This window comes from Cervus elaphus, chromosome X (assembly GCF_910594005.1).
Source record: "Cervus elaphus chromosome X, mCerEla1.1, whole genome shotgun sequence".
Lineage (NCBI taxonomy): Eukaryota > Metazoa > Chordata > Mammalia > Artiodactyla > Cervidae > Cervus > Cervus elaphus.
This window is the reverse complement of record NC_057848.1, coordinates 151,829,821-151,855,235: the sequence shown is the minus strand read 5'-3', so window position 1 is coordinate 151,855,235 and position 25,415 is coordinate 151,829,821. Positions and strand designations below refer to the sequence as shown.

The window sequence follows — 25,415 nt, the reverse complement described above, 5'->3', positions numbered from 1 at the left end:
AGTCTATGTCAGGCCCTAGGCTACAAGTGGTGGCTATAGAAGGATAAGCAGAGGTTTCACAGCAGAGGAAACCTTGGCCATGGTTTTCTTAACCATAAGGAACACTGTAAGAACAACCATGACTGAATAATCTAAGGAATTAAGTTGTTTGGTGTGAGTTTGTTTGTAGTGAGTTGGTAAAAATTTAAAGACACAAAAAAATTCTCAGTCGGTTTTAGACATAAAATTTTGGTCTAGTGTCACCAACTCCTACAGTAATAGTTCAGTTGACAACAAAAGGTCAAACTTTTTCCTTTGTTTTTGGAGTTGGAACTACCTAATTATGATTGCTAAGATCTTATGAAACTTTTAAGTATTATGCTAAGATCTTATGAAACTTTTAAGTATTATGCTAACTACTGTGGGGAGATTTTTTTTAAAAAGCAGAAGATGTGGTTCATTCACTCAAAGAACTTAGAATATATTTGGGGAAATAAAAAAAATACACATCTACCAGTTTTAAGCAAATGAGGCAATTGACAGTTAAGTATGAAGCTGTATAGCACATCTGTGAGTGCTATAGAACTTTAGATAAAGAAAATATCAAACTGGTCCAAAACATTCAGGGGATATTTTGTGAAAGAGGTAGGAAGTTGGAAATCAAGCAGAAAGAGCCTGTATCATAATGACAAGGATGAGGTAAGAGGGTTAGGATTTGGATGGTAGAATTAGACACTGTGGAGAAAAAATTGACAGAAGTTTGTGGCCGATTTGAAGTAGAGATAAGATGAAGAAACAGGACTCAAATGTGATTTGAGGATTTAGAAGTAGGTGATAGGGAGAGTGGTACTGATAAGGGAAACAAGGAAGATGGTTTGGGAGAGGCATTCAACTTCACTGGTGATGAATGTGAATTGCTAGTAGGATGCTGAGGTGGAAATGTCTAGGAGCCTGTTGGAAATCTGGGATGACAGCTTGGGAGGGAGTCAAAACCAGGCATATGTGTTTATGAACTTGCTTTCCTTCTTTGCATCTCTCCTTTCTCTTCCCTTCTTTCTTTCTCATTCACTTCCGACCATAGTCCAAAAAAACATATCTGAAACAGAAAGCACTACAGATGTTTACTTGAAGTATTTTGAGAACTGTATTTCAATATAGTTGGCTTCCTTTGTAATCCTAAGCATTTTATTTTATGTACTTAAAATCACTATTCTGAGGGGGAAGGGTCCTTCCATGGGTCTTGCCAGACTAGCCAAGGGGTAAATGGCACAAAAAAGATCGAGAACTCCATGTCTTTGTAAAACAGAGAAAACTGACATTACTGCAGAAACAGGTGCTTTATGTGTGCATCTCATGTTAAATTATTCCTCCTCTGAGAAAGTGGTAACCATTCTCCTAGTGAGAAAACTGATGCTTAGAATGTTAAGTGACTTGCCCAAATTATTTACATGACTAAAACTAGTAGAGCTGGGAGCTGAACCTTCAACCAGGACAGTCTTATTCCAAGGCTCAATTTCTAGTATATTATAACACTGCTTCCATCACTCTTTAGAAAACTCTTTAAATGACATACTTATTAAATTAAAAAAAACACTTAATATGTTTCAATGAATTAGTCTAATGGTCCCTCTAAGAGAAAAGATAGTAAATAATAATGGTAAACAATTTCAGTAAAGAGAAAAATGATTAAGATCTGAGGTCTTATCCTGTACTACTTTTACTTCACATATAAACAGTTAAAACAGACTATTTGTTACCATGGAGTGATCACAATATATTTTCTAAAAGGCAATAGTACTCTGGTATCCCAATTAAATAAAATTTTGTATATGTTTGCTTGTGTTAAAAGTGATTATTTCTGGTATTCCAGATTTTTGCATTCTTTTTCATGTGTCACATTTACAGAATCTTGTCATTCAAACAATTGGTCTCCTAAAACCATCATAAATGTCTGATTAGTAAAAAAGAGACATCTTTTCAAATCTTCATTTTCCATTCATTTCTTCTATGAACTAATAGTGTGCCTCACCTATTTTTCTCATCTTTTTCTTATTGATTTCTAAGAGCTAAAAGGCAATATCTTGGAAATCAACAAGAAACATAAATCTCAAATTAAATATTTAAGTGCCTACTGTGCACAGCCAGTAGACTGACAGTTACACAGGTTTTAAAGTAATAGAATCAGCATAATAATTAAGAACCTCATCAAACAGCCCAGTAGGGTGATTAAGAATTTGACTTAGGAAATATCTGACTTTCCCACTCACAAGCTGTGTGATTTTGGGCAAGTGACTCAACATTCTTAAGCCTATTTCCTCATCTGTATTATTGGGACAACAATATCACCTAAACCTCATAACCCTAAGGTAGAAGATGGGCAAGATAATCCTATGTGGAAAGTACTTAGTATGGTGCCTGTCATGTGGCTGTGTAGAAAACATTACAGCTGCTATTAGCTATTATTACTGACCAGGAGACATCTGTTTAAGTATCACTCAGTCTACATTAGTGCATCTGATGATGTGCTTTTGGTTTGTGTAAAAATTCAGTCTTCCAGAAACTGGACGAGAAATTAGAAAAACTGATACTTTGTACCTAATCTTCACCAGGAAAGCATGACTGGTGACATGCAAGTAGGAGGAAGCTTTAAAGGAAGCAGCCGTATTGTCTGGAGATCAAGAAAGAAAAGGAAGGGGAATGCTGCCCATATTGCATAGTCAGATTTCAAGATTTTCAAAGGAAAATTAGGATCAATTCCAAGATCAGAAACTGTGTAAGGAAGCTTGAGAAAGCTTGGAGGCTCTCAAAAGTAATAATGCTGACTGCATAACTGCAAAACACACTGATGAGGGGAAGAAAAGGGGAAAGCATCTAAAAAATCTGATGTGCTGCACAGAGAGCTTTCTGGAATTCAGATGTTAAAAAACCATTTACAACAGATGGTAAAAAAAAAAAAAAACAGGCATATAAACCAAGTATTATGAACAATGAAATGGAGCTTTAAGAATATTGTGAACAAAGCTAAAGCCTAAAGATGAATTGTGACTTTACAAAGTGCCAGATCGTGAATAAATGGCATTTTAGAGGCTAAAGTAAAAAAAAAAAAAAAGTAGAGAAAAAAGTGAATTCCTCCCTGGGTGACATGGTTAATGTAATATTTACAAAGATAAAGAGAAACAGCCTCCTATCTTATTTCCATTCTCGGCTAAGAATATTCTTTTCAATCTGAAGATCAAACATAATGACTAAGAAGAAACTTAAATCCAAGATGGCTGAGAAAAAAAGAAAAACCAGCTAGATATTCTCACCGAGTTCAAGTCATTTGATCTCTCAAGTCACGTCCTGGGATCCTAGGAGGCTTCGCAGATAAGGCTGCTTAATTGCTTTCTGTAATCTGTGTGGAATCATGAAAAATAGGAGAGGACTAGAAACCAGACAGATCTCTGAACTACAGACCGGTTAGCTAGAGGCTGATCCTGAACTGTGAAAAACTGTTAGCACTTGCATATAAGAAAGCACTACAAGCCAGGAGGCAACACAGACTCACCAAGTAATGCCCAGACTGACCATTTCTGGTTTAAATTTTGATACTGTAACAACACTGATAGAGAATGAGAGAACTTATGACTTTGGCAAAGTAATCAACAAAGCCTAATCATAAAGAAAACAGAAACACTAGGGACCCATGAAACACCTGAAGTTCCAACAATGACTGTGTTAATGCATTTAGGGTGGGAGGTGGGAAGTCCACAGCTTTTATCAAATGCTCCAGGGATCCACAAACTTCAAACGTAAAGCTTTTAACTGACTCTACCCTTACCACGAACCAAAAATGTGATATGACAGTCTTCAGAACTAATAAAATTGTGGACCAAATTAAAAGAACAGACAACCCTACCCTATCTGCTCAGGTGGAACCACAACTAAGACAGTGCTCAATTCCACCACTGTACTTTATTTATTTTTTACCACTGTACTTTAGATGACAAAGTGGATCATGTCCAGAAGACAGCAAAGGGATCCAAATCATAGGAAGAGTAGTCAGACTAGGAATGTTTCAATTCAAGAGAAGACGCAGGAGAAAAATGGCACCTGTTTTCAAGGCCAGTAAGTAGAAGCTAAAAGAAAGATTTTAGGCCAAAATAAGGAGGAGCTTTGTAATCAGGACTGACAACTTAATGGATGTTCACTGCATTATTATTTGTAAGAGCACAAAAACTGGGCATAACTCACATATCAATATGAAACTGACTGAACAAACTCTGGTATATAACATATGCAATCGAAAAGAATGAGATTAATCCATATGCAGTAACACAGACATTTAAAATGTCAAATGACAAAACCTGCAGAGCTGTATACATAATATTCTCAAAAAATAAAAATGGACTCACAGTCAGTAATCTATGCAGGAGGAAAATGTACTTAATATGTGTACAACATATACTTACTAATGAGCTCGTGAGGGACTTTGCTTTTCACAGGGGCTCTAGTAAAAAGGATACAGGTGCATGTTCCCAAAGTCAAGAGCAGTATACCTCTGAGTCTAAGCATACTGCCACTGAAGGAACTTCAGGTGTGACCACCCATCCAGTGTCTCATGAGGACTAGGCACCATGGCCTGTAATGGCATTCCACCTTTCAACCCCAGGTTCTTGCAGATCACATCGAACGGGACCAGCTTAATGGCTTCCTACAGTCTATTTCTGAGTCTTTCTTTGTTTATACCCACTCTTCTGGCCCCTTTGTTCTCTCCCTATTCATTCTATTGTGCTCCTTTGATATCTGGGTTCCAATGGGTTTACAAGCACCACTTGAGCACTATGTTGAAGTCCCAGTCAAAGTTACACCTTTACCCGATTTGCTCTACCTCTAAGTCCACCACACTGGAAGTTGTGCCTTTTGAGATAGCTGTTATACCGTAAGAGATCTTCTAACCGAACAAGTTTAGCTCATAATTCTCTCTGCCAAGGCTAGAAGTTCTAGATCTACCTTGCCCTTTTCTCTGGGCTACTTATCGCTGCAATTTTACTCTAAAACCACACAAAATCCATAAACATAACTAGCTTCTCCTTTCATGGCAGAAACAGGAAATTAATGCCTCACTGATAATCCTAGACAAAGTAAATACAAATACTCCGCTTTAGAACAGAAAGCGTAGGGCCGAAACCTTCTCCGTGAATGCAATCACTCAAAATGCATTAATGAAGGGGACTATTCAAAAAGAAATGTGTGGCTCACCTTTTCACAGAGAAAGCATTTCTCTCATCATTGGCTCCTCATGTAACAGTTTACCTATCTGTATATATCAGTGGCTCTCAAAAGAAAGAATATGGGAAGGACGACACTTCTTTCATGTTCTGAACTACTTTCCTTATTCTTTCTAGGATTTAAAAAGCTGTCTTATTTTGAAACTTGCAAAGAATATTTTATCACTTTTCGTGCTTTGATACTTTAAAAATTGTATTATGAAAAGCATTTTGAAGTGAAAGTATTTATTACCTCTTAAAAACAGTGATCTAAAAATTTTAAATTGGCCATTTCCTCCTCTAATAATCTTTTAGTTTAATGTAATTGTGTGCATGCACATAGAGAAAATGTGAGAAATTAATAATTTTAAATGTGGTTCCTAGAAATATATTTATTAAGTCAAAGAATTATTAGCTAGCCATTACCACTGGGTAAAAATTCCATGATTCTCCCCGCACTGTCAAAATGTTGTATAATCCACTTATTAAATTTTTAACTTTTAAAGGTAATTTGTTTATACTATTCTTAATTTTGAAAGAATTAAAATGAAACAGGCAATACAATTAAAACAGGCATTTCCATAGAGCTTACTATTTTTTTAATTAAAAATCTACAATTTAAAAATATCTACTAAAAAGGGGTACAGTCTAAAAAATTATTTTACATTTTCAGCCAACTAATTTAAGGTATTATCAGCTGTTTCACCTTCCGAAAGGATTTTTTAAATGCCCAATACACTTATACTAAATCAAAACAAAATGTCTTTTATTAGTTTACCCAGTTGTGGGGAGGTAGAAGGGGTGGGGACTGAGGGTTAGAATCATCTCTGAACTCAAGATCCCAGGTCTAGGACTCGACACCGTGCACAGGCCACTGTGTGACCACGGACAAACCTCCAGTTTAGGTGTTTTCCCATCATAAAAAGGAGTACGCTGCATGAACAGGCAGCTCTCCGGCCCTTCCCACATTCACAACTACTAACCTCATTTTTGGAATGATGAGTATAAGGTGTCATGTGGAAGGAAGATTGAGTCCTAGCTGTCAGTTTTATCATCCTTCCTACATGATCCAGTGTTCTCAAATACCCAGAAATAAAGCAGTGACTGTCATGGAACTTTAGTGGGAAAACAAATTATGTCTTTGGGAACCACAGCTACATTTGATATTGATTTTTATATTCAGTAAAATGTGGAAATCTTTATATGTTATACTGCAAAAGCATCTATCCTGATATCAGAAGTCTACTTATAAAATCATGCTCAGAACTGAGGTTGATCCTGATTTATGTGAAACAAAATCATCACAAAAAAGCTAGCTACAAAAGGCCTTTAATTAATCCCTTTGTCCTGAAAAACTGAATAATGACCAGGGATAAGGCTATTTTAAAAATATCAGTTCCTGCTAAGCACAAATCCTCTTAGTAATACTATAATTGCAGTCAAATGCCAAATGGTAAAGGCAAATTTTAAAAAGGATTTACCCATCCTGTCTTCTCCAAGCAGAGTCTAAAATATTGACAGAGCTTCAGAAGGCAGCGACCAGGGCAAATGGGAGCAAGGGAGAGGACTCCCTGAGGACAATATTCTAATAAGAGTTTCAGCACAATCTGGTGAGTCCTCTTATCTGCTCAACTTTTCTATACAGTGAAAAATGTTTAACTCAAAAGTAAATGTTTTTCACATGTAGAAAACAAATTATGGTTACCAAGAGGATAGATGGGCAATAAACTGGGACATTGGGATTGACATATACACACTATAGCACAGGGAACTCTACTCAATACTCTATAATGACCTATATGGGAAAAGAATCTAAAAAGGACTGGATACATGAATATGTATAACTGATTCATTTAGCTATACAGCAGAAACTAATACAACACTGTAAATCAACTATACTCCAAAAAAATCAATTATAAATAAATGTGCTTACGGAACTCCCTGGTGGTCCAGTTGTGAGGACTTGGAGCTTTCGCCGCCAAGGGCCTAGGATCAATCCCTAGTCAGGGAACTAAGATCCCACAAGCCCCACTGTGTGGCCAAATAAATAAATAAATAAATGTGCTTAGAAAATTTAATTTCCTTCCAATTTTGATGCAATAGTAATAGAGCACCACTAGAAATTAGAGTACACAAGCCTAAAGGTAGAAAATTTTGAAAGACTTAAGAACATCTTATCATTTGCTTATACTAATATTTAGAGAATACAACTAAGTTCTAGAATTCGAAACTTTTTTACACACTTTTCTCCTATTTATGGAAATACACTCAACTACATAAATATCTTATTTATAAATATGGAAGAGCAGAAGCAAAGGCAAAAGTTTAATCCTAAAACTAACTCTGAATGAGCAAGGCTTACCTATGACACGGAACATTTTCTGGGTAAGTATTACATCTGAGAATTAAAACTTTAAAGCCTAAAATCTTAATAAGCCCCTGTGTTTCCTTTCCTGCTCCTAACTTTTTCTCCAGTCAGTTTCTGACTTCTCTGATCCTTTTAGATTTCTGTTTATCATGTTTTTTTCCCCTTAATTTTTCCCATTCATTAAAAAATTTTTCTCCTTTTACAGGTAAACATGCTATCCCCATTACATGTCTTCCCTTCCTTTTACAACAGTTAATTTCCAATTCTGTGCTTTTGTTTTCATCTCCCTTTTATTTAAAAGGAAAATCAGCACGTAAGGTTGAATTTTTTAACTCCAATTTTAGTAGGTTCCTGTCAGCTTAAGATAGTCTTTTTCATGGGATGAACACCAGTCAACACCTAGACTACCAGCACTCTCCAGGAACCTGAACCTGGAGTGAATGCAAATCAAAGGTGGGAAATAAGAACATTCCTATCTGTACACAAAGGGCAGAAGACTTGAGAAAAATACCCTGGGTGAGTTTTAAAGAACTGTACACGTATTAATTACAATCATCCCAGTCCAAGGGGCTGGAAGGGAGAGGTCAGCAAAAAGGAAACATGTAGAAAAAGATTTTAAATTAACTGAGAAAGCATGCTTAACCCACTGACCTAGTTTCAAACAAAAACCTGCTAATCTTGTGCTTTTACTCCAAGGGGCAAGTGAGCTGATTGTTAAGTAATTTCAAGTTTATAGCTATATAAGTCCTGTTAATTTATGAAGGGGATTTTAAACTTTTTCAAAAACAACACAAGCTTATTAGAAATTCTAATCAAAGTTCACATTTGAAATCCAGGTTATTATCTTTTTAAAATATGTTTTCTGTCAAATACAGCACTGCTTGTTTCTTAAAACTGTGAGGGTTAGAGGGAAATTTATTTTTCCTCTAGATTTGTCTGATTGTAGCTTAACTCATTAGAAGTAATTACTTTTTTTGAATTTGGGGGCAAACTCTGGTAACACTAGAGTTATTGGTTTGGTTTCTGGACAGAAATTTTGGATTGGTCAAGTGTGAGATTAGTCAAAACATTTTACAGTGCCTAAATGAAAGAATTCTGAAGGGTGCATACCACCTACACTTTTTATAGATGTGTCCTTGCTAAAAGCAAACGGAATAAAGTAGAGTTAATCTCTATCATCTATCAAATGTGTTGTGCCTCAATTAACCAGAATATCACAGCACCCAAGCATGACACATGAATAAGTTTCCTTATGTGTCACAGTCCATTGTTAATGCTATATAAGCCAACTACGCTGATAGAGAAATATTTGGAAGATTATCAGTGCTTTGTGAAGACCAGTTCTGCGAGCTACCATGTTCTTAGGAAGGTACTAAAAGGGTCTTAGTAAGGTAAACTTGTAATACTTAAATTCTATCAGTTTCAAGGTAAGTCCAGGACACCTTATCCGCATTTTATAGTGTAGCTTTTAAAGTCACACATTCTGCTCCTTAAGTAAAAGACATTTTTAAAAAAGTGTTAGCCTTTCTAAGCATAAAATTTCACTCTGATCCTAGGATTAATATTCACTAGTAATGAATTTATCTTTTAATGGACTATCAAAATTATCTTAAGGCTGTAAATATCCTTATAACAAATTTTATCAAATGTAGATATGATTTGTTAAATCCAAATATATTCTCAGTGAAGGAGAATTAACCTCTTTTCTCATTAAAACATTAGTTTTGCTCTTCAAAAGTTTATATAAACTCAATTTGGGGGGATATGGTGAATTACATTTAACAGATCAGAGGGAAAAAGCACATTAGAGTATCTGAATATCATAAACTACTTTATAAAACATTTGAAATAAAGCAGAATTCATCTATATAACCTGATTCCTTCAAAAATATTTTCTTCTGAAAAATTTTAAGATTATGATTATGATTAATACAATTTCTAAAGACATCATTGGTATGCTAAATCTTACTTTATGCATATTTATGATATGGAAGATAAATCAACATATGGGTATTTTAATGACTAATCTAACAAATTTGTAAAAAGATCTTTTCTGTACAAAAAAGTATATGTGCCTTTTGCCAAATATACATTCACTTCATAAAATGTTTTTGATAAACTAATAATTGTTTTTTAAAAACTAAAAGACCAAAGAGGACAAAGTTTAAAACTATTTAAATCTGCACATCACTGAAATTCAGAATGACAAATGTCAGGCCTAATCTCTCCAGATGCAAAGACCGTTAGAGTTAGCAAAAATATATGCTACAGATATTTGCATTATGTAAAAACTGAAATTGATGTCTAGTATTAAAACTGGGAATCCACTATAGATAAAACAAATCATAAGAACTCCTAAACAACTATATCAAAAGGACAAGATCCTTAAATTTATTTTCAGGTTTTTTTGATTATACAGTAAAAACTCCAGAATTGTGCTTTCATATCTTATTCCCATATCTTATACTTTTTTTCAGTGCCATTAAAATTGTTAGGCTATGTTTCCTTCATGCAAACATGTTAGGATTTTGACAACTCTGTACCAACTTCTAGGCCACCCAAGCAGGGCCACAGAGTTAACTGCGTGCTTCCTGCACCGCAGAATCCTCTCCTCTCCCAACTCTGGCAGCTCCAACTGAGAAGCAAGCAGACCTGGGTCCAGTCTGGACAGAGCGCCTACTCTTGGATAAGACTCCCAGACCATTCTGAGCCTGTTTTCCTAGCTACAAAACAGAGAGAACCTATTGACTTTGCCTATGTGTAGAGCACTCAGTGCATGGCCTGGCATGTATGTGTTAGGTGTTCAGATTAAGAGAATCACTGCCTAGATGGAACTTGGTGTGGAAATCTGGGAGTCTTGGTCTCTTGGGTGAAGATCCTATCCCAGAATATTCAGTACAGAAGTTTAAGACAGTTTTTCAGCTGGGGAGAAATTCTAGTAGAGGACTAGGGGAAAAGAATAAATCTAAAGACTTCGGCAGATCCAGAGGGCATGATCCAGGTACCTGGAATCAGTGGGGGCTCTTCCTTGGGGAGAGGCAGAATGACCCCTTACAAAGCCACTGCTCAGATCTGATCAAGCCACTGCTAAGATCTGATCGTTACTACCAAAGGAAGAATTAAAATCTCTCAAGATTCCTTCACCAAGTTCTGTTCAATCACTTTTGAATTGTCCTGAGGCCAGGGAAAGGATTCAGACAAAGAGATGCTATTCTCAAGCTATCTGCATCAGCCACTCCACAGAATAATTAGCTAAGGTAAGTTATCTGTTAATTGAACACTAAACCTAACAGAACATTTCTAAAGGCTAAAACTCCAGGAGAGGGGTTATATATGTGAGAAAGACTGTTTAATGTATGCATCTTTAGAGTTTCTAAAGCACAACTTAACTCCTTGAACTTCTAGAGCAGCTCAGTGCAACAGAAAGATAATCTGAGTCACAAATGTGAGTCAGAGATATAATTTTATACTTTCTATCAGCCATATTTTAAGTAAAAAGGTAAAATTGACCTTAATAATGTATTTTGTTTAACCCAATATATCCAAAATATCCAAAATATAAAAGTTAGTAATTAGGTAATTTATATCCTTTTTGTCATCTTTTAATCTTTGAAATCTCAAATCATATGTGTCACATTTCAAGTATTCAAAAAGCCACAAGCAGTGACTGTACCGAACAGAGCAGTTCTACAGTTATAAATATACAACTTTTTTTAAGTAAGAAAGAATAATCTTTTAATTTTGACACTTTAGCTAGTTTCAGTTTCTATAAATTGAATGGAAGAGTTCCAAATTTTTTAAAGGGAGGGCAACTTTATGAATGTAAAAGAAACCTAACCCAAAATAATGTGAATGAAGTCCTCGAAGATTTGGGGCTACTTAGCCTCCTAATACAAAAAAGAATGGTAAACTCTAAGTTTGATCAGAGCTGCCAAGTGGTTTTCTAAGACTTTCTCTGGCATTACAACAATATTTTCCTGTAGCTGTTCCTGAAAATACAGGATGTTAGATGTGTTAATAGGAAATATAAGGAAGAGAGCAACTAAGTTAACACCAACATAAGGAAATCTGATAAATCCAGAATGTGGGGACACACTAAGATAATTGCTAATCTGATTTTCTAAAAAAAAAAAAAAAATGTGGGGGTCTGTTTTAGATTAAGAATAATTAAAAATCACCAGCCCAGGTTGGATGCATGAGACAATTGCTTGTGCCTGGTGCACTGGGAAGACCCAGAGTGATTGGGTAGAGAGGGAGGTGGGAGGGGGGATCGGGATGGGGAATACATGTAAATCCATGGCTGATTCATATCAATGTATGACAAAAACCACTACAATATTGTAAAGTAATTAGCCTCCAACTAATAAAATTAAATGAAAAAAAAAGAAAATCATCAATGCTCAAAGGAAAAAAAAAAGAAAGATTAAAAAGACATGATAACTAAAAGCAATGCATAAACCATGACTAGATTCTAGGGCATTTGGGGGACAACTTTGAATATTAACTAGCTATTAGTTGATACTAGGGTCTTATTTTTAATAGTAGGAAAACATCCTTATTCTTAGAAGAGTTAATGAGTATTAAGAGACAAGATGTTGTATTTTCTACTTATTCTCCAAGGTTCAGCAAAGGAAAATCTATATAGAGAAAATATGGTAAAATGTTAACAGTTCTTGAATCTAGGTGATAGTTACATAGCTATTCATTATACTATTCTTTCAACTTTTTGTATGTCTGAGTATCCTCATCATAAACAAAAAAAGAAGGGACCATTCCAGATTAAAAGAGAGACATCGTAACTAATGTGCTATATGAACCTTGATTAAATCTTCAAAAAACAGCTTAAAAAAGACATCTTGGAGATAACTGAGAATATCAGAAAATAAACTGGGATATTACATGATATTAAGGAAAGACTGTTAATTTCAATAATGGTATTATGGTTGTGTAGAATTACCTCACTCTTGCAACTCAGCACTAAAAAATCATTTACTGCTATCAATTATCTATCATAATGTCTTACAAGAGGGAAAATTTTATTTTATTTTCTATTTCACGAGCACCTCCATCTAAACTAAAGTTGGGGAGGGCAGGGTTGTTTGCTTTAGTAGTGGGAAAGCACCTGCATCTAACACATAAAGATAAAACAGGATTCCCCAGGAAAAGAAGGCAATAAAAACAATAAGGACAAAAATCAAAAGGGCAGAGAAAAATGATTTGCACTGCTGACATGGGGCTGATTATCACTGAACAAAAAGTAATTAAGAAGTGTATTCTTTAGTTTCAATTATGTCTGCCATATCAGTACATTCTGAGAATAAAGATAAAATCCCACAAAATTGAGTTATCTATTGAAAGTGTAAGTTAATGATATTTCGCACCATTTCAGAGAGGAAACAAAAACGCATCCCAGGCTGCTGAGTGTTATTTGAAGGCACAAATTTGCTTATTTTTCAAATGGTGTAAACAACACTCCTTTGCAAAAATTGTATTTTTATCACCAGGTCTGGTAACTAAAACTGAGGAACTACCTAACATGAAGGGTGTCAACCAAAGACTTAAGTATGCTTTCTAGAAAGAAAAGATGCAAGAGGTAAACCAGAGCCCCAGAGGTAACCATGTGATTAGAAACCAATTAAGTTAAGCAATTACCGAAAATGCTTTCTTCTCCTTTGGGCAAGAAAGGATCACAACTGAGACTGGTAAAAAATGAAAAATGCTTACATGCAAAAAGGCCAAGACTGCTTTGGAGAAAGACAATTTTAAGATAGCAGAACTATTACATGGGAAAAGGTACACAGGAATGTTTGATCAATGTAGACAGAAGACTTATAGTCTTATTTGCTTTGAAATGCCAAAAACGGTTTTGGACAAATATATGTTTTCATGGTTACATGTAGTTAGTATTCACAGTGTGGGGTGGGGAATGGACAAAGAGGGGGATGCAGAACTAAGTAAGAGAAGGGAAGAAAATCACCACCAAGGCCTACTGCTTTTCAAGATCTATTTTATGTTCTTCCTTACTACATTTTAGAGGAATAAGAGGTTGTGTTAATGTTTAACACTCAGAACTATAAAACTCCTCTCGACTCTAATTTCAGCATGTATCACTTAAATTAATTTTTAAAAAGAGAGCTAGACTGACCCAGTTCAGATTTAATTACTCTGTGAAAAGAATGAGAAGCTAAAGCAAACTTACAATCTTTAGATTAAATAATTATACTTCAACTTTAAAAGTACTTTCTAAGTGAAACTACTCTACCACTTACCTGGTCCATCTTTTACCCACAAAATGTGTTTTTAAAAAACCTAAATACACAAGCTACAACAAATTAGAGTTCTTATGCATAACTAGTCTTAAAAATGATTCATTCCCTTTTTGGCTCAAACCAAGCCTGGGAATCTTCTCTCTAAAGACATACTGCCTTATTAACTAAATGAGTCTTGTCTATTTCTTTCAAATGCACCAACCTTTTCAAAAACACTGGATGGGGTCATCAGACAAAATCTAATGTTCTGAATGATGGTGTCGGTGTGTCTCCAGCGTCTTCTGTCATGCCGCAGCCAAGACTGCACAGCCTCGTACAGCTCTATCTCTGGGAACCTGCTCAGATGGTCATTATCCAAGTAAGACATGAGCTTCTCAAAGCTCAGGTAAGACAGGAAGTCAGGCCTGGACATGAGTGGTACAAAGTTGTCTAGCAGAAAGGTATCCAACTTCTCCCTGACTCCTTCGATGTTTACACCGAAATCATCTAAGAGTCTCATAATTTCTGCACAATTTTCTAAGCAGATTTTCGCTAACAGGAAAGAGCAGCAGAACTTCACCACCTCTATAAGTTGAACATACATGGCAGCCTGAAGAATCTCATGAACTGTACTCATACTCAGTTCTATAGTTCCATAGTACATAAACTGAAGGACGTGGCTGAAGCCTGTAGCAGTTAGACCTTTTAAGTGAATTTTGTTCTGATCTCGCTCCCTCATGTCTGCAGTAAACATAATTCTGAAGTAATCACTCTGGGTGGCCAAGAGTGCTTTATGGGCCTGGAACTGATGGTCTTCAATAACCAGAGTGACATCAAGAAGCAATCCCTCCTCATACAGTGCTCTGAACCCAGCAGAGACACTGGTGTCATGGATGGAGGAACAGAATCCTTCCATGTCCCCTGCCATGGATCACCTGGGAAAACAGTAATCAAAGAAAACTGTGTTACTCATTTCCATGCATTCTAAAGACATTATGAACTTAGAACTTAAACAATTTTTAAAATTATCTCACAAAAAAAAATAAAATAAAATTATCTCAATTCTACTGCGTTAAGTCTCACATATACAAACCCTTTGGGAGAAGACAACTTAAAGATTTGCAGGTTAATATTTTTGGCTTCCCCACCTGGTGAAAAAAATCTATTAAATATCTATTCAACAACAGTAAATTATTAACTTACAAATATATGCCTATCACAGTGACATTACACTGTTTACCAAATATATTTAAACATGTCCCCAAATCATCAACCAAGAAGGATTTCTCAGCCAAATGCTAAATCATGAGAAAGAGAAACAAAAAAGAAATTAAACCAAAAAGTATACTGTTGACCTTGAAAACTCCTGACCTTGAAACTTACCCAAACTTAAACTGACCTTGAAACTTACCCAAAGGAAATAATCAGATACATATGCCAACTTGTACCCACAAAGGTTTTTCTTTCTAGCCTCATTTATGATTTAAAAAACTGGAAAGTATTCAAAAGCCCAACAACAGAAACAAGTATAGTGTAGTCCTATAATGGATTACTGTAATAACTAAAAATGATGGCAGCAATATACCTAATTCTGACAAATAACATTTACTATGTATTGTTATGAGAAAAAAAGGCAGGTAACTACAGTATGTTCAGTGTATTTTCAATACTAAATACACACACACACACATATATATGTTTAGATGAGAAAAAGTCTGGAGGAATATATATCAAAATTATGGCCCTGGGGTAGTGGGATTTCAGGAAATTTTGAGTATACTTACTTACCTCATTAACCTTATTTTAAAAAACAGTGAGCTTATATTGCTTATATATTTAAAACATAAATATACAATTTTAAAGGAAATTAAACTGCATTTTTGCATATCAGAGAAACAAAGCCAAAATAGTAGAATTATAATCAGATCTCTTAAGCAGAATAATTCAGTCTATCAGATGTTTTATGAAACTAAGTAATTTTCTTCTTTTCACACAACCACCCCCCCCCCAGGCCAACTATCTGTCCTCTCCTCAACTCTCATCCTCACTTACCTCTGAGCTTCCTCCCCAATGACGCATCCTCATCCACGAATTCCCTCCCAACCCTTTCCACTGTGCCCTGTGGAACCTGGCTTCAGTGGAAACAAACTCCCCTACAGCGTCATGCTGGTCACAGAAAGTTTTCTCTGCAGTCTGATTTCAAAACAAAACACCCTTGTCTATGTTCTTAGAACAAAATGCTCTTCTATAGCTTACAACCTACCTCCTGAGCCTTCTCTTGGCTTTCTACTGTCCTTTTTCTAAAATATGGCTTTTCTCTTAGTTTAAATCCACCTTCTATTGCTCCCTGTTATTTATCACATACACATATCCTCTCTCTTCCCTCCACATTCACTGATGACTGTGGTACTTGGCTAAGAGTCATTTCCCTCACCTCTTCAATGTTCACCTAAGATCGCTCACCCAAAAACCGAGAGGTGAAGTTCCCTGATCACCTAAACTCTTGTCACCTCCCTTCTTACTCCATTTTAAAATCTTATGCTCCAATCTGCTGGGCCTCACCACAGTCAGGAACTGATCCACACCTGAAATCTTAACTGTCAACTTCCCACTCTCTGGCTTAATATTCTCCTCCCCTTTCATTTGGTCTGTCACCTCCGAACCTTACCTGTCCTTCTCCAGCTTAGATCTTCTGGTATCAGACCCCAACTCCCCACCTCTTTCCTTACCCTGGCTGGGTGTTTGGGTGGCCACGAGCCCTCCAGCGAAGCAGCTGGAACCACAGTCACTGCGGGCACCTGCTCCACTCTCTTCTTCAGGTAGACCATCGCTGCCAGCCTCACCGCTCTTATCACAGATGCCTTCCCCTTTGTTAACTAAAAGAGCACCTCCGTGTGCCAGGCACTACTAGATATAAAGGTGTGTGCCATTCAGGAATCCCCTCTGCACCCTGGGTCTGGCAGAGCCCTCAGCTGCCGAGAGTAAAAACGGCACTTCCACAGACGTACTAACAGGCACTGTCTCTCCACTCTTTGAGCAAGCTATCACTCGATTTGACTACTTTGTTTGACACTCTATTTTTTTCCCAATTATTTTTATTAGTTGGAGGCTAATCACTTTATACTCCCTGACATATTAACCAATTTATTCAGTAGTTATCCCAGTCTGGGGTTATCTCCAAGAAAATAAAAACCCTTTGTTAATAAATAATAAAAAAGTCTAAAAGGATAATAAACTAAAATGCTAAAAAAAAAAAAGTTATCTTGGGACGGGAGACTATCCTGCAAGTCTTTTTTTTTTTTCTTTTGGCTGATCTGTGTTTGTTAATCTATCTTCAATAAAAGTGTATTACTGCTTTCAAAAAGCTCATTTTAAAAAATCTACAAAATCCTGAGTCAAATCCAGTGGTTACATCGTAGTCTCTTGTTTCTCAGGATCCTTCTGCAGCATGACTTACTCCCTTGGCTCATTACTCTCTCAGCTTCAGGCCACTATTTTCCTAGTTGTCTACCTATTTTGGGGTGCTTATTTCTGAATCTCCTTCCTGGATTTACTTTTCTTGAGCTATCCCTTAAACATGGGTATTCCCCAGGATTCTATTCTTGCACCTTTTATCTTTTCATCTAAACACTGTATTTCCCTCAACGATCTCATCTAAACCTATGGTTTCTACTAACATTTACCTTTACCAATGCCTTGACCATCACTGTCCCAATCGCTAACCTTACACTAGTACTACATGGCACATCTCCCATTAGATATCTCTGGGTGCACCACAGGGATCTCAAAATCATGTTTAGACAGAATCCTAATTCTCTCCTCTCCCCAATCAGTTCTTTCTTTTGTATTCCCTCCTTATCAAGAGGATTCTAGGTGCCTCCTTCTCCCCTTTTGTCCCTAACTTACCTGTCTTTTTTTGACAGTTAATTATTAAGTTTTATTAGTTTCAAAAATTGTAGTACTCAATACTGAAAATGAATAAAATAAAGCTTTTTTTCATTTATTTTTATTAGTTGGCGGCTAATTACTTTACAATATTGAATTATACTACATGTTCACTTATGTTAACTTACTTAAGACAGTAAAGTATGCACAAGATACTTTACATCAAAATTTATTTTTATTAGTAATCCATTAATCCAAAAGCTATACACTTTCATTTTGGAAAGGGAGAAAACAAGAGAGCTGTCTATAATTTGGAAAATCGATATAAAATATTTTAGACACTGTAATCAATGCTTGGCAGAACTACTTTACTAACACATTCAAGGTTAAAGCAAGCTATGAGATTTTATTTCTTGAATTACTTTTAAAGGCAACTTTAAAGAACTTAGAATTTTCCAAGTGATATAAAAAACATATACACAAATGCATTCTGTGAACAGAAGGAACATCACCCACCGTGGTATCTGAATAATCAAACATTCTGGTTAGTAGAGTGCTATCAACATCACACTAATTAGCAGTTTTCAAAATAATTCGAATAAAAAATATAACAAATTAAACTGGATGAAAATTTCAGTATTTCACTCTTTCTCAGGATCATTAAGGACACCAACTATCACTCTGACTCATCAAGATTTATTGGTCACATTTAATGTAGATTTAATAATGGAAGGCTGAACACCAGCATTCACATACTTGAGATGAGACTGCTTTGTGTCATTATCTGTTATTTTGACAGTGCCTAAAATACTATGTATTTCACTTCTTGTCAAAGTAACCCTCTCTATTCAACAGTTAAAAACAGCTAATATTCACCTTTGTGACAAAGATTCCATCTAAAGGAAACACTATGCTTTCTCAAAAAAAAAAGTAATTTAGTTTCCAGATACTTAATATGGTGTAGACATCATAGCACAAACGAGGTGGGAGGGAATTGGTAAGCTGTGAGGCAAAAGATCCTTTAGGTCTTTAGATGTAAGGACAGCACCTGCTGTCCTCTAGGCACCCAGCCCACAAAGGGGGATTCCTAGCAGACAGCTTCCATGGACACACTAACCACGGCTAGTATGTCACTACATATGGTCAGATGGGACTGGGAAATATGAATTAAGATGACTGCTCCTGTGTCGAGAATCTAGAAAGAGGAGAGAAAGAAAAAGAAACAGAAGTGCACTGTATATGACTGGAACTAGAACATGTCAAAGAGCAGCCTCTGCTCAGTTGTGGGCACCAACTTTTGCCTGTCATGTGGGCTGAGTATCAGAGAATGCCAGTCAACTGAGAAAAAAGAGGAAAGCCAAGACAGAAGAAAGGGAGTGCTCCTGAACGCCTTCATTTTCCCAGTTCCTAGGCCCCGCTCCATTCCTGCCAGTGGGTGCTGAGAGAAATCCTTACATGCGCAGCATAAATCCCCCCCACTCGCCTTTACTACCTCAGTTGGGTTTTTCCTACATATAACCAAGGTTCCTACTAAGACAGTTTTAGAATAGAAATAGCTATACTTTGAATAAGTTACTCAAACTTTCTTGGCCTTATCTCCACATCTACAAAAGCATTAAACATGATGATTTCTAAAGATTTTTAGTCATAAAACTTTCATTTACTTTTATATGATTTTACAGATGTGTAAAGCACTTATAAAGATATGCAAAGTAAATAAACTATAGCTATGTTTTAGGTCTTAGCAATGCATTTCTGAAGTTTATCTGATCTAAAGTTCTTCTACTAGTTTGTAATAGTTTGGAAATTTGCAGTCACTCTTTCTACATGAAAAAGATTTATGCATCTATCAGTGCAACAGCTTTAGGGAAGGAGCAGTATCTTACACTTTTATGGGAAGTATGTATATCAATACTCAGTGATTAACTGCCCAACATGATACAGTCTCTAAACAGTAGTGAGTACAGGTCTGGAGTCAGATGCCTGTGTTTGAATCCTGGTTGTACCTCTTATTAGCTCTGTGACCTTGGGGCAAGCTACTTAGCCTCTCTGGGTTTTAATGTCCTCATCTGTAAAAAGGGGATACTAATATTAATAGAGCCTATCTCAAAGGCTGCTGTGAGAAATAAACGCGTTAATACACAGGACAATGTAGAACAGCATATGATCCTTAAGTAACCATAGCCTCAGGGCCTATTATTACGCCCCTTCACTTACTGTTACTGCAACGAATAAAATAACCCTGACCCTTTAACAGTCCAGTTAATGCGGTGAAACCCTTCTCCTTAGCAACAACACTTCAAACCCAGCTTATTTTCTTAGTAAAGTCTCTCAGGACTCAAGCCAACTCTGACTTGATAGATGAAGATACTCATATCCACAGGTGATATTTTTTTCAAGGTCATACAACTAGTTTGAAACAGAGTTAAGGCTAGAACCTGATTTGCAAAACATACAAAGTAGTGTGGCTAGAAAAGAGCAAAATCTTTGAAATCAGAGCACTTACTAGTACTTACCATCAGTGTGTCTGAGAGAAATCTAACTTCCTGACCTCAGTTTCCATCCATATATTAGGAACAATCATCATCTATTATTATTGAGTTGGGGTGATGATCAAATAAATTAAGGTAAGTTAAATGTCTAGCCCAGAGGGAAGCACCCCACCAGAGGTCAATCAATGCTGCCTTCCCTGTCTAACTCTTACCTAATGTCCTTATCACCCACACAACCACAGAACTTAACATCCTTCAAACTCCCCTCTATAGACCCCATACTACCCGAAGGTTTACCACAATGCAAATTTATAAGAGATCAGGAAATGTACTGGTAGTCAAAACACTGGACCTTGTTTATAATGGCATTGTTTTCCATTTTTTTCTCTTCACACAAGCACAATTTTCTAGCTTTTCTGCCCCAACAAGAGTAACTACTCTTTGTATCTGTGCTGTTCAATATGAAAGCCACTACCTATGGGGTTTTTGAACATTGGAAATATGGTTAGATCAAATTGAGATGTGCTTTAAGTGTAAAATGAACACCAGATTTTGAAGACTTAGTACAAAAAAAGGGAAACTCTCTCATTATACAAATTTTTAATAGTGATTACATGTTGGAATAATATTTTGGATATACTGAGTTAAATAAAACATTACAATTAATCTCACCTGTTTTCTGCTTTTTAAAACTGTGGCTATGAGAAAATTTTAAATTACATATGTGGCTTGCATTACATTCTATTGGACAGCACGGATCTGTAACATAAATGTTTAAGGCATCAAACAACCAAACTTACAAATGAACATGTGAAACAAAACCACCTTGTTCACAATCCATACCCTGGAAGCTACAAAGAAAAGAAAAAAAAGGCTTAAATTAAAATAAAACAAAAATAACACACACAAAAAAAACATATAAACAAATAACAAGAAAAAGTGTAAGAAGAATACAAAAAGGAAAACACAAAATTTATATAATTATAGCAATGTAAGGAATAAATTAATAATTGTAAGAACTAATCACTGTAAAAGTAAACAAAATCGAATACTTCTACAAAATCAATGAGGTTTGGAGAAAAAAATCTGTTAAGGGGCTTTGAGAAAAGTTATTTACTAACAAACAAAATGCTCAATGTACAAAAATCACACATCCTCACTCTTGAAAACAGCTAAGTCAGATTAAGAGAAATCATGGGTTTATAAACCTGCATACCCTTGGCCTTCTACACTTCTGTATTCTACATTTGGCCTTCAGAATTTCAAACAGTAGGTTTTTTTCAAAAGGGGAACCAACTTAAACTAAATGACAAGGCATACTTACACTATCAGGAAAGAAACACGGGAGTTTGTCCTATTCCATAAACTTGGCACTGACTAAAGAAAAAAGAAAGCCTCACATTCTCTATGCATGAGAATGAGTGGTATAGTATTTCTCAAAGTGTGGTCCAAGGGCTTCAGTCCCCGAACAGGACTTTGTGAGATCAAAACAATTTTCATAATAATTTTAAAAGTGACTTTTCTTGTTTACTTTCATTCTCTCAGTGTTTTCCAGAGACTACATGTGATAAGAATGTAGAAGCCGATAAGAAGCCATTTTCTTTTATTAAGTCAGACATTAAAGAGATTTGCAAAAATGTAAAACTATGCCATTCTTCTAAGTTTTTTTTGTTTGGGAAAGTAGTTATTTTTCATTAAAAAAAAAATGCTATTTAGGAACTTCCCTGGTGGTCTAGTGGTTAAGACTCTGAGCTCCCAATTGGGGTGGGGGGGGGGGGGGCGCCTCAGGAACTAAGATCCCACAAGCCCTGGTGAAGTCAGAAAAAAAAATTTAGAATTAACAAGTAATGGGATTTTAAATTCATTTTAAGTATTTTTTTAAACTTTCCAGTTTTAATTTCTAAAATGCTCAGTATAAATAGATACAACCCACATAAACAAAAGCTCTTTGATATTCCAATAAATTTTAAGAATATAATGACGTTCTAAGACCAAAAAATTAAGTACCACTGACTGTACAAGAGATAAATGACAACACACACACAAACACACACACACAAAGCAACCTCTTCCTACCTCTGCTCTGAAAGACCATTACTGCTATTTATACCACAGAAATTTCTAACAGTTCAAACTCTCTAGTGACGAGTAAAGCAAGTCTGGTGGGGGTAAAACTAGACAGGAAATAAAAGGCAAAGAAATTAAATGCTTCCTTTTCAGCTAGAAGGCTGTCATTCTGATTGGAAAGCAAAATTCTAGGCAAGTAGAGATGTTTCAAAATTAACTAACCTTCATGTTTATGCCATAAGCAATAATTTAATGCTTTTACACTATCCCCACAGCTGCTTGAAAATTCATACAAATCCCTAATTTATTCAATACCAAAGCTAGATTCTCAGAGGTTGATATACATATCTTCAGTGAAAATTTGAAATTATTTCATATTACCTTCATCCTCAAACTGTTAGCCTACCAGTGTTAAACCCTATGTAGAAAATGCCATACTTGCATACTAAAAAGAAAATGCAAAGCTTACTACAGATAAAAATAGAATTAATTTCCGAGTCATAAAATTCCTCACAATTTCTTTAATCTATAAAGTAAAAATCTTTTATTCAACAACCTCAAAGTGACCACCTTAATCTAAAAAGAAAGAAAAATTCAAAAACAGACCAACTTTATTAGCTCTATTTGCAGCCCTTTTACCCTGAGATATACTGCTCAAATTGAGAAACAATTAAGTCTAATATTAGAGAAAAGGCTGTGTAAGTTAACTAATTTGTTTAGTACTGGAAATTCTTTCTTGTCCATCAAAATGTTTTTAAAACTCAGTACCAAACTGCCAATGACCATTTAACTAAGCTTTTAGGAAGGCTCTGGGTTCTCCAGCCTCCCAGTTGGCATCTTTTATCTAAATTACTTCATTTTTCAGGTATGTTTAGCATTTAGTCATCCTATAATAAAAAGAACCCTTATGAGAAAAAAAAACCACTCCTGTTTCAATGCTATTTTTTCATCAGAAGATTTTAATTTAATGCTCCTCTGCTTATTCCTCACAAGTAAAAGTAGTCCAAGAGTGATGTCATGGAAAACAGCTTCCCTAGCCTTTAGAGATTGGATCCAGTGAGAATTCTAGGAAAAGCCTCTACTGGGGAATAAAACCCCAAATCTTCTAAGTTACTTTCTAACATGAAATCATCAATACTATAATGTTAACATCTTAGTTTTACACAAGAAGTAAACAACTAAACTGAACCTTCTAGAAGGTCTTGATGTTATGATACGGATTTCCTGTAAATCTTTTAAGTGATGCAGAATCATTAACTAAATTCAATGATCTTATCAGAGACGAAGAATAAATCTTCTATTCGTTTCTATCTGCTTCAATGATTCAGCCAGATGAATTTTAAAGGGCTTATATTAAAAACAAAAAGTCTGCGGAAATATCTTGCCTTTTCTAGTTTCTTTATTCCAAAGTTAAAATTTTTAATTCTGAAAAGGCCTCCCACTTTCTGACCAGCAGCAGTATGTATGTATGTGTATGTATCTGTGTATACACACATACACATGACAAAGATGAAACTATCAGAGTTTCTCCAGTGACTCCTAGACAACAATAATAAATAATATTTATCTCCTAATTCCTGCCCCTTGTTCACCCTGTCCCAGACACACCAGCCTCTTTGCTGCTTCTTGAAAACCAGTCACACACCCACCTTAAAGCCCCTAAAATTGGCGTTCCCTCTGACTGGATCACTAATCCCAACATACATGGCTCCCTTTAGGTCTTTACTCCAGTGTTTTATCTTGGTGAGGCATCTCCCTGCAACCCTTCTTTAAAAGAGAAAACCATCCACCCACCCTATGCAACAGAAAATCTTCCCTTTCCTTTTCTGTTTTATTTTTCTACACAGTATAGTAAATGAGATACAGGCTATATTTCTTATTCAGTTTATTTTTCTGTTGTTTCTTTTCTTTTTTTGCTTTGTATTCTCTGTTGTATTCCCAGAACCTTTCTAGGAACGCTGCTTGGCACATAAGAAGTGCTTAATAAATACTTGTAGGATGAATAGATAAGTTTAACTCTCACAACCCTCCATGTTCTGTAACCATCCCTGATTTAGAGATGAGAAAAATCAAAACTCATGGAGGTTAAGTAACTTGCCCAAGGCTATGATACCTAATAAGATGGGGCCAGTCTGACTTCAGAGCCTTGGAGTTTAACCACTATCCTGCAATCTTTCACCAATAACTGCCTTTCATGTCGCTTCAGTAAAAAACAACAAAAAACACCACATCAGGACTTCCCTGGAGGCGCACTGGTTAAGACTCCGCGCTTCCAATGCAGGGGGTGCAGGTTCGATCCCTGGTCTGAGAACTAGGATTCCACATGCAGTGTGGCATGATCAAAATTTTTTTTAAATTGCGGGGGGGGGGGGGCGGGGGAAGTCCACACGGGCTGAAAGTGAAAGTCGATCACTCGCATCCGACTCTCTGCGACCCCATGGACTGAATTCTCCAGGCCAGAATACTGGAGTGGGTAGCCTTTTCCTTCTTCAGGGGATTTTCCAAACCCAGGGATCGTACCTAAGTCTTCCGCATTGCAGGCGGATTCTTTACCAGCTGAGCCACAATGCAAGCCCAAGAACACTGGAACGGGTAGTCTATCCCTTCTCCAGCGGATCTTCCCCACCCAGGAATCGAACCGGGGTCTCCTGCATTGCAGGCGAATTCTTTACCAACTGAGCTATCAGGGAAGCCCACACGGACTACAGCATTCCAATTCAAAGGGAATATATTCTAATAAATTAATCCAACCCTTCCTAAGCTACAGATTCATTCTCCTCACAGTTTACGTTTTTCACTCTCAAAACATTTAAAATAGGAAAAAGCAAATTTGACAACTGACTTGCTACATAATTTGGGGAGCCCAAGGCAAAATGAAAATGCGGGACCCCTTGTTCAAAAGCTGGAAAAAAGTGTCATTAAAGGTACTAAACTATTTTTTTAAAAAGTACTAAAGTATAAAGCTTTCTCCTTTCTTCTGAGGTCTCTCTCGACATATCATGGTGTTCTTTTAATTTGCTGTTTAATGCATTCTAAGTAAAGATAAATCAGAAATTTACATTATTATGAATTTTACTGTTCACCTTTATATTGTACAATACCAGTTTTACGCACTGATTATTAAACC

The 25,415-nt window shown here is 36.1% G+C and overlaps 1 protein-coding gene and 1 non-coding gene across 3 annotated transcripts in view; one reads left to right on the top strand and one right to left on the bottom strand.

Moving 5' to 3' along the window:
* Positions 1–25,415, bottom strand: part of KLHL15 (kelch like family member 15) — a 32,345-nt gene that overhangs the window by 4,412 nt on the left and 2,518 nt on the right. The window contains exons 2-3 of one of the 2 annotated variants that reach the window (XM_043896183.1): positions 21,022–21,072; positions 14,068–14,779 (exon numbers count right to left, since the gene is read on the bottom strand). In XM_043896183.1, the coding sequence (XP_043752118.1) occupies positions 14,068–14,772 (705 nt within the window). In that variant the 5' untranslated portion in view covers positions 14,773–14,779; positions 21,022–21,072. The remainder of the gene's footprint in view (positions 1–14,067; positions 14,780–21,021; positions 21,073–25,415) is intronic. The other variant, XM_043896184.1, reaches the window with a different exon arrangement.
* Positions 7,167–7,239, top strand: TRNAE-UUC. Its single transcript has one exon. It is a non-coding gene; the product is annotated as a tRNA-Glu (tRNA).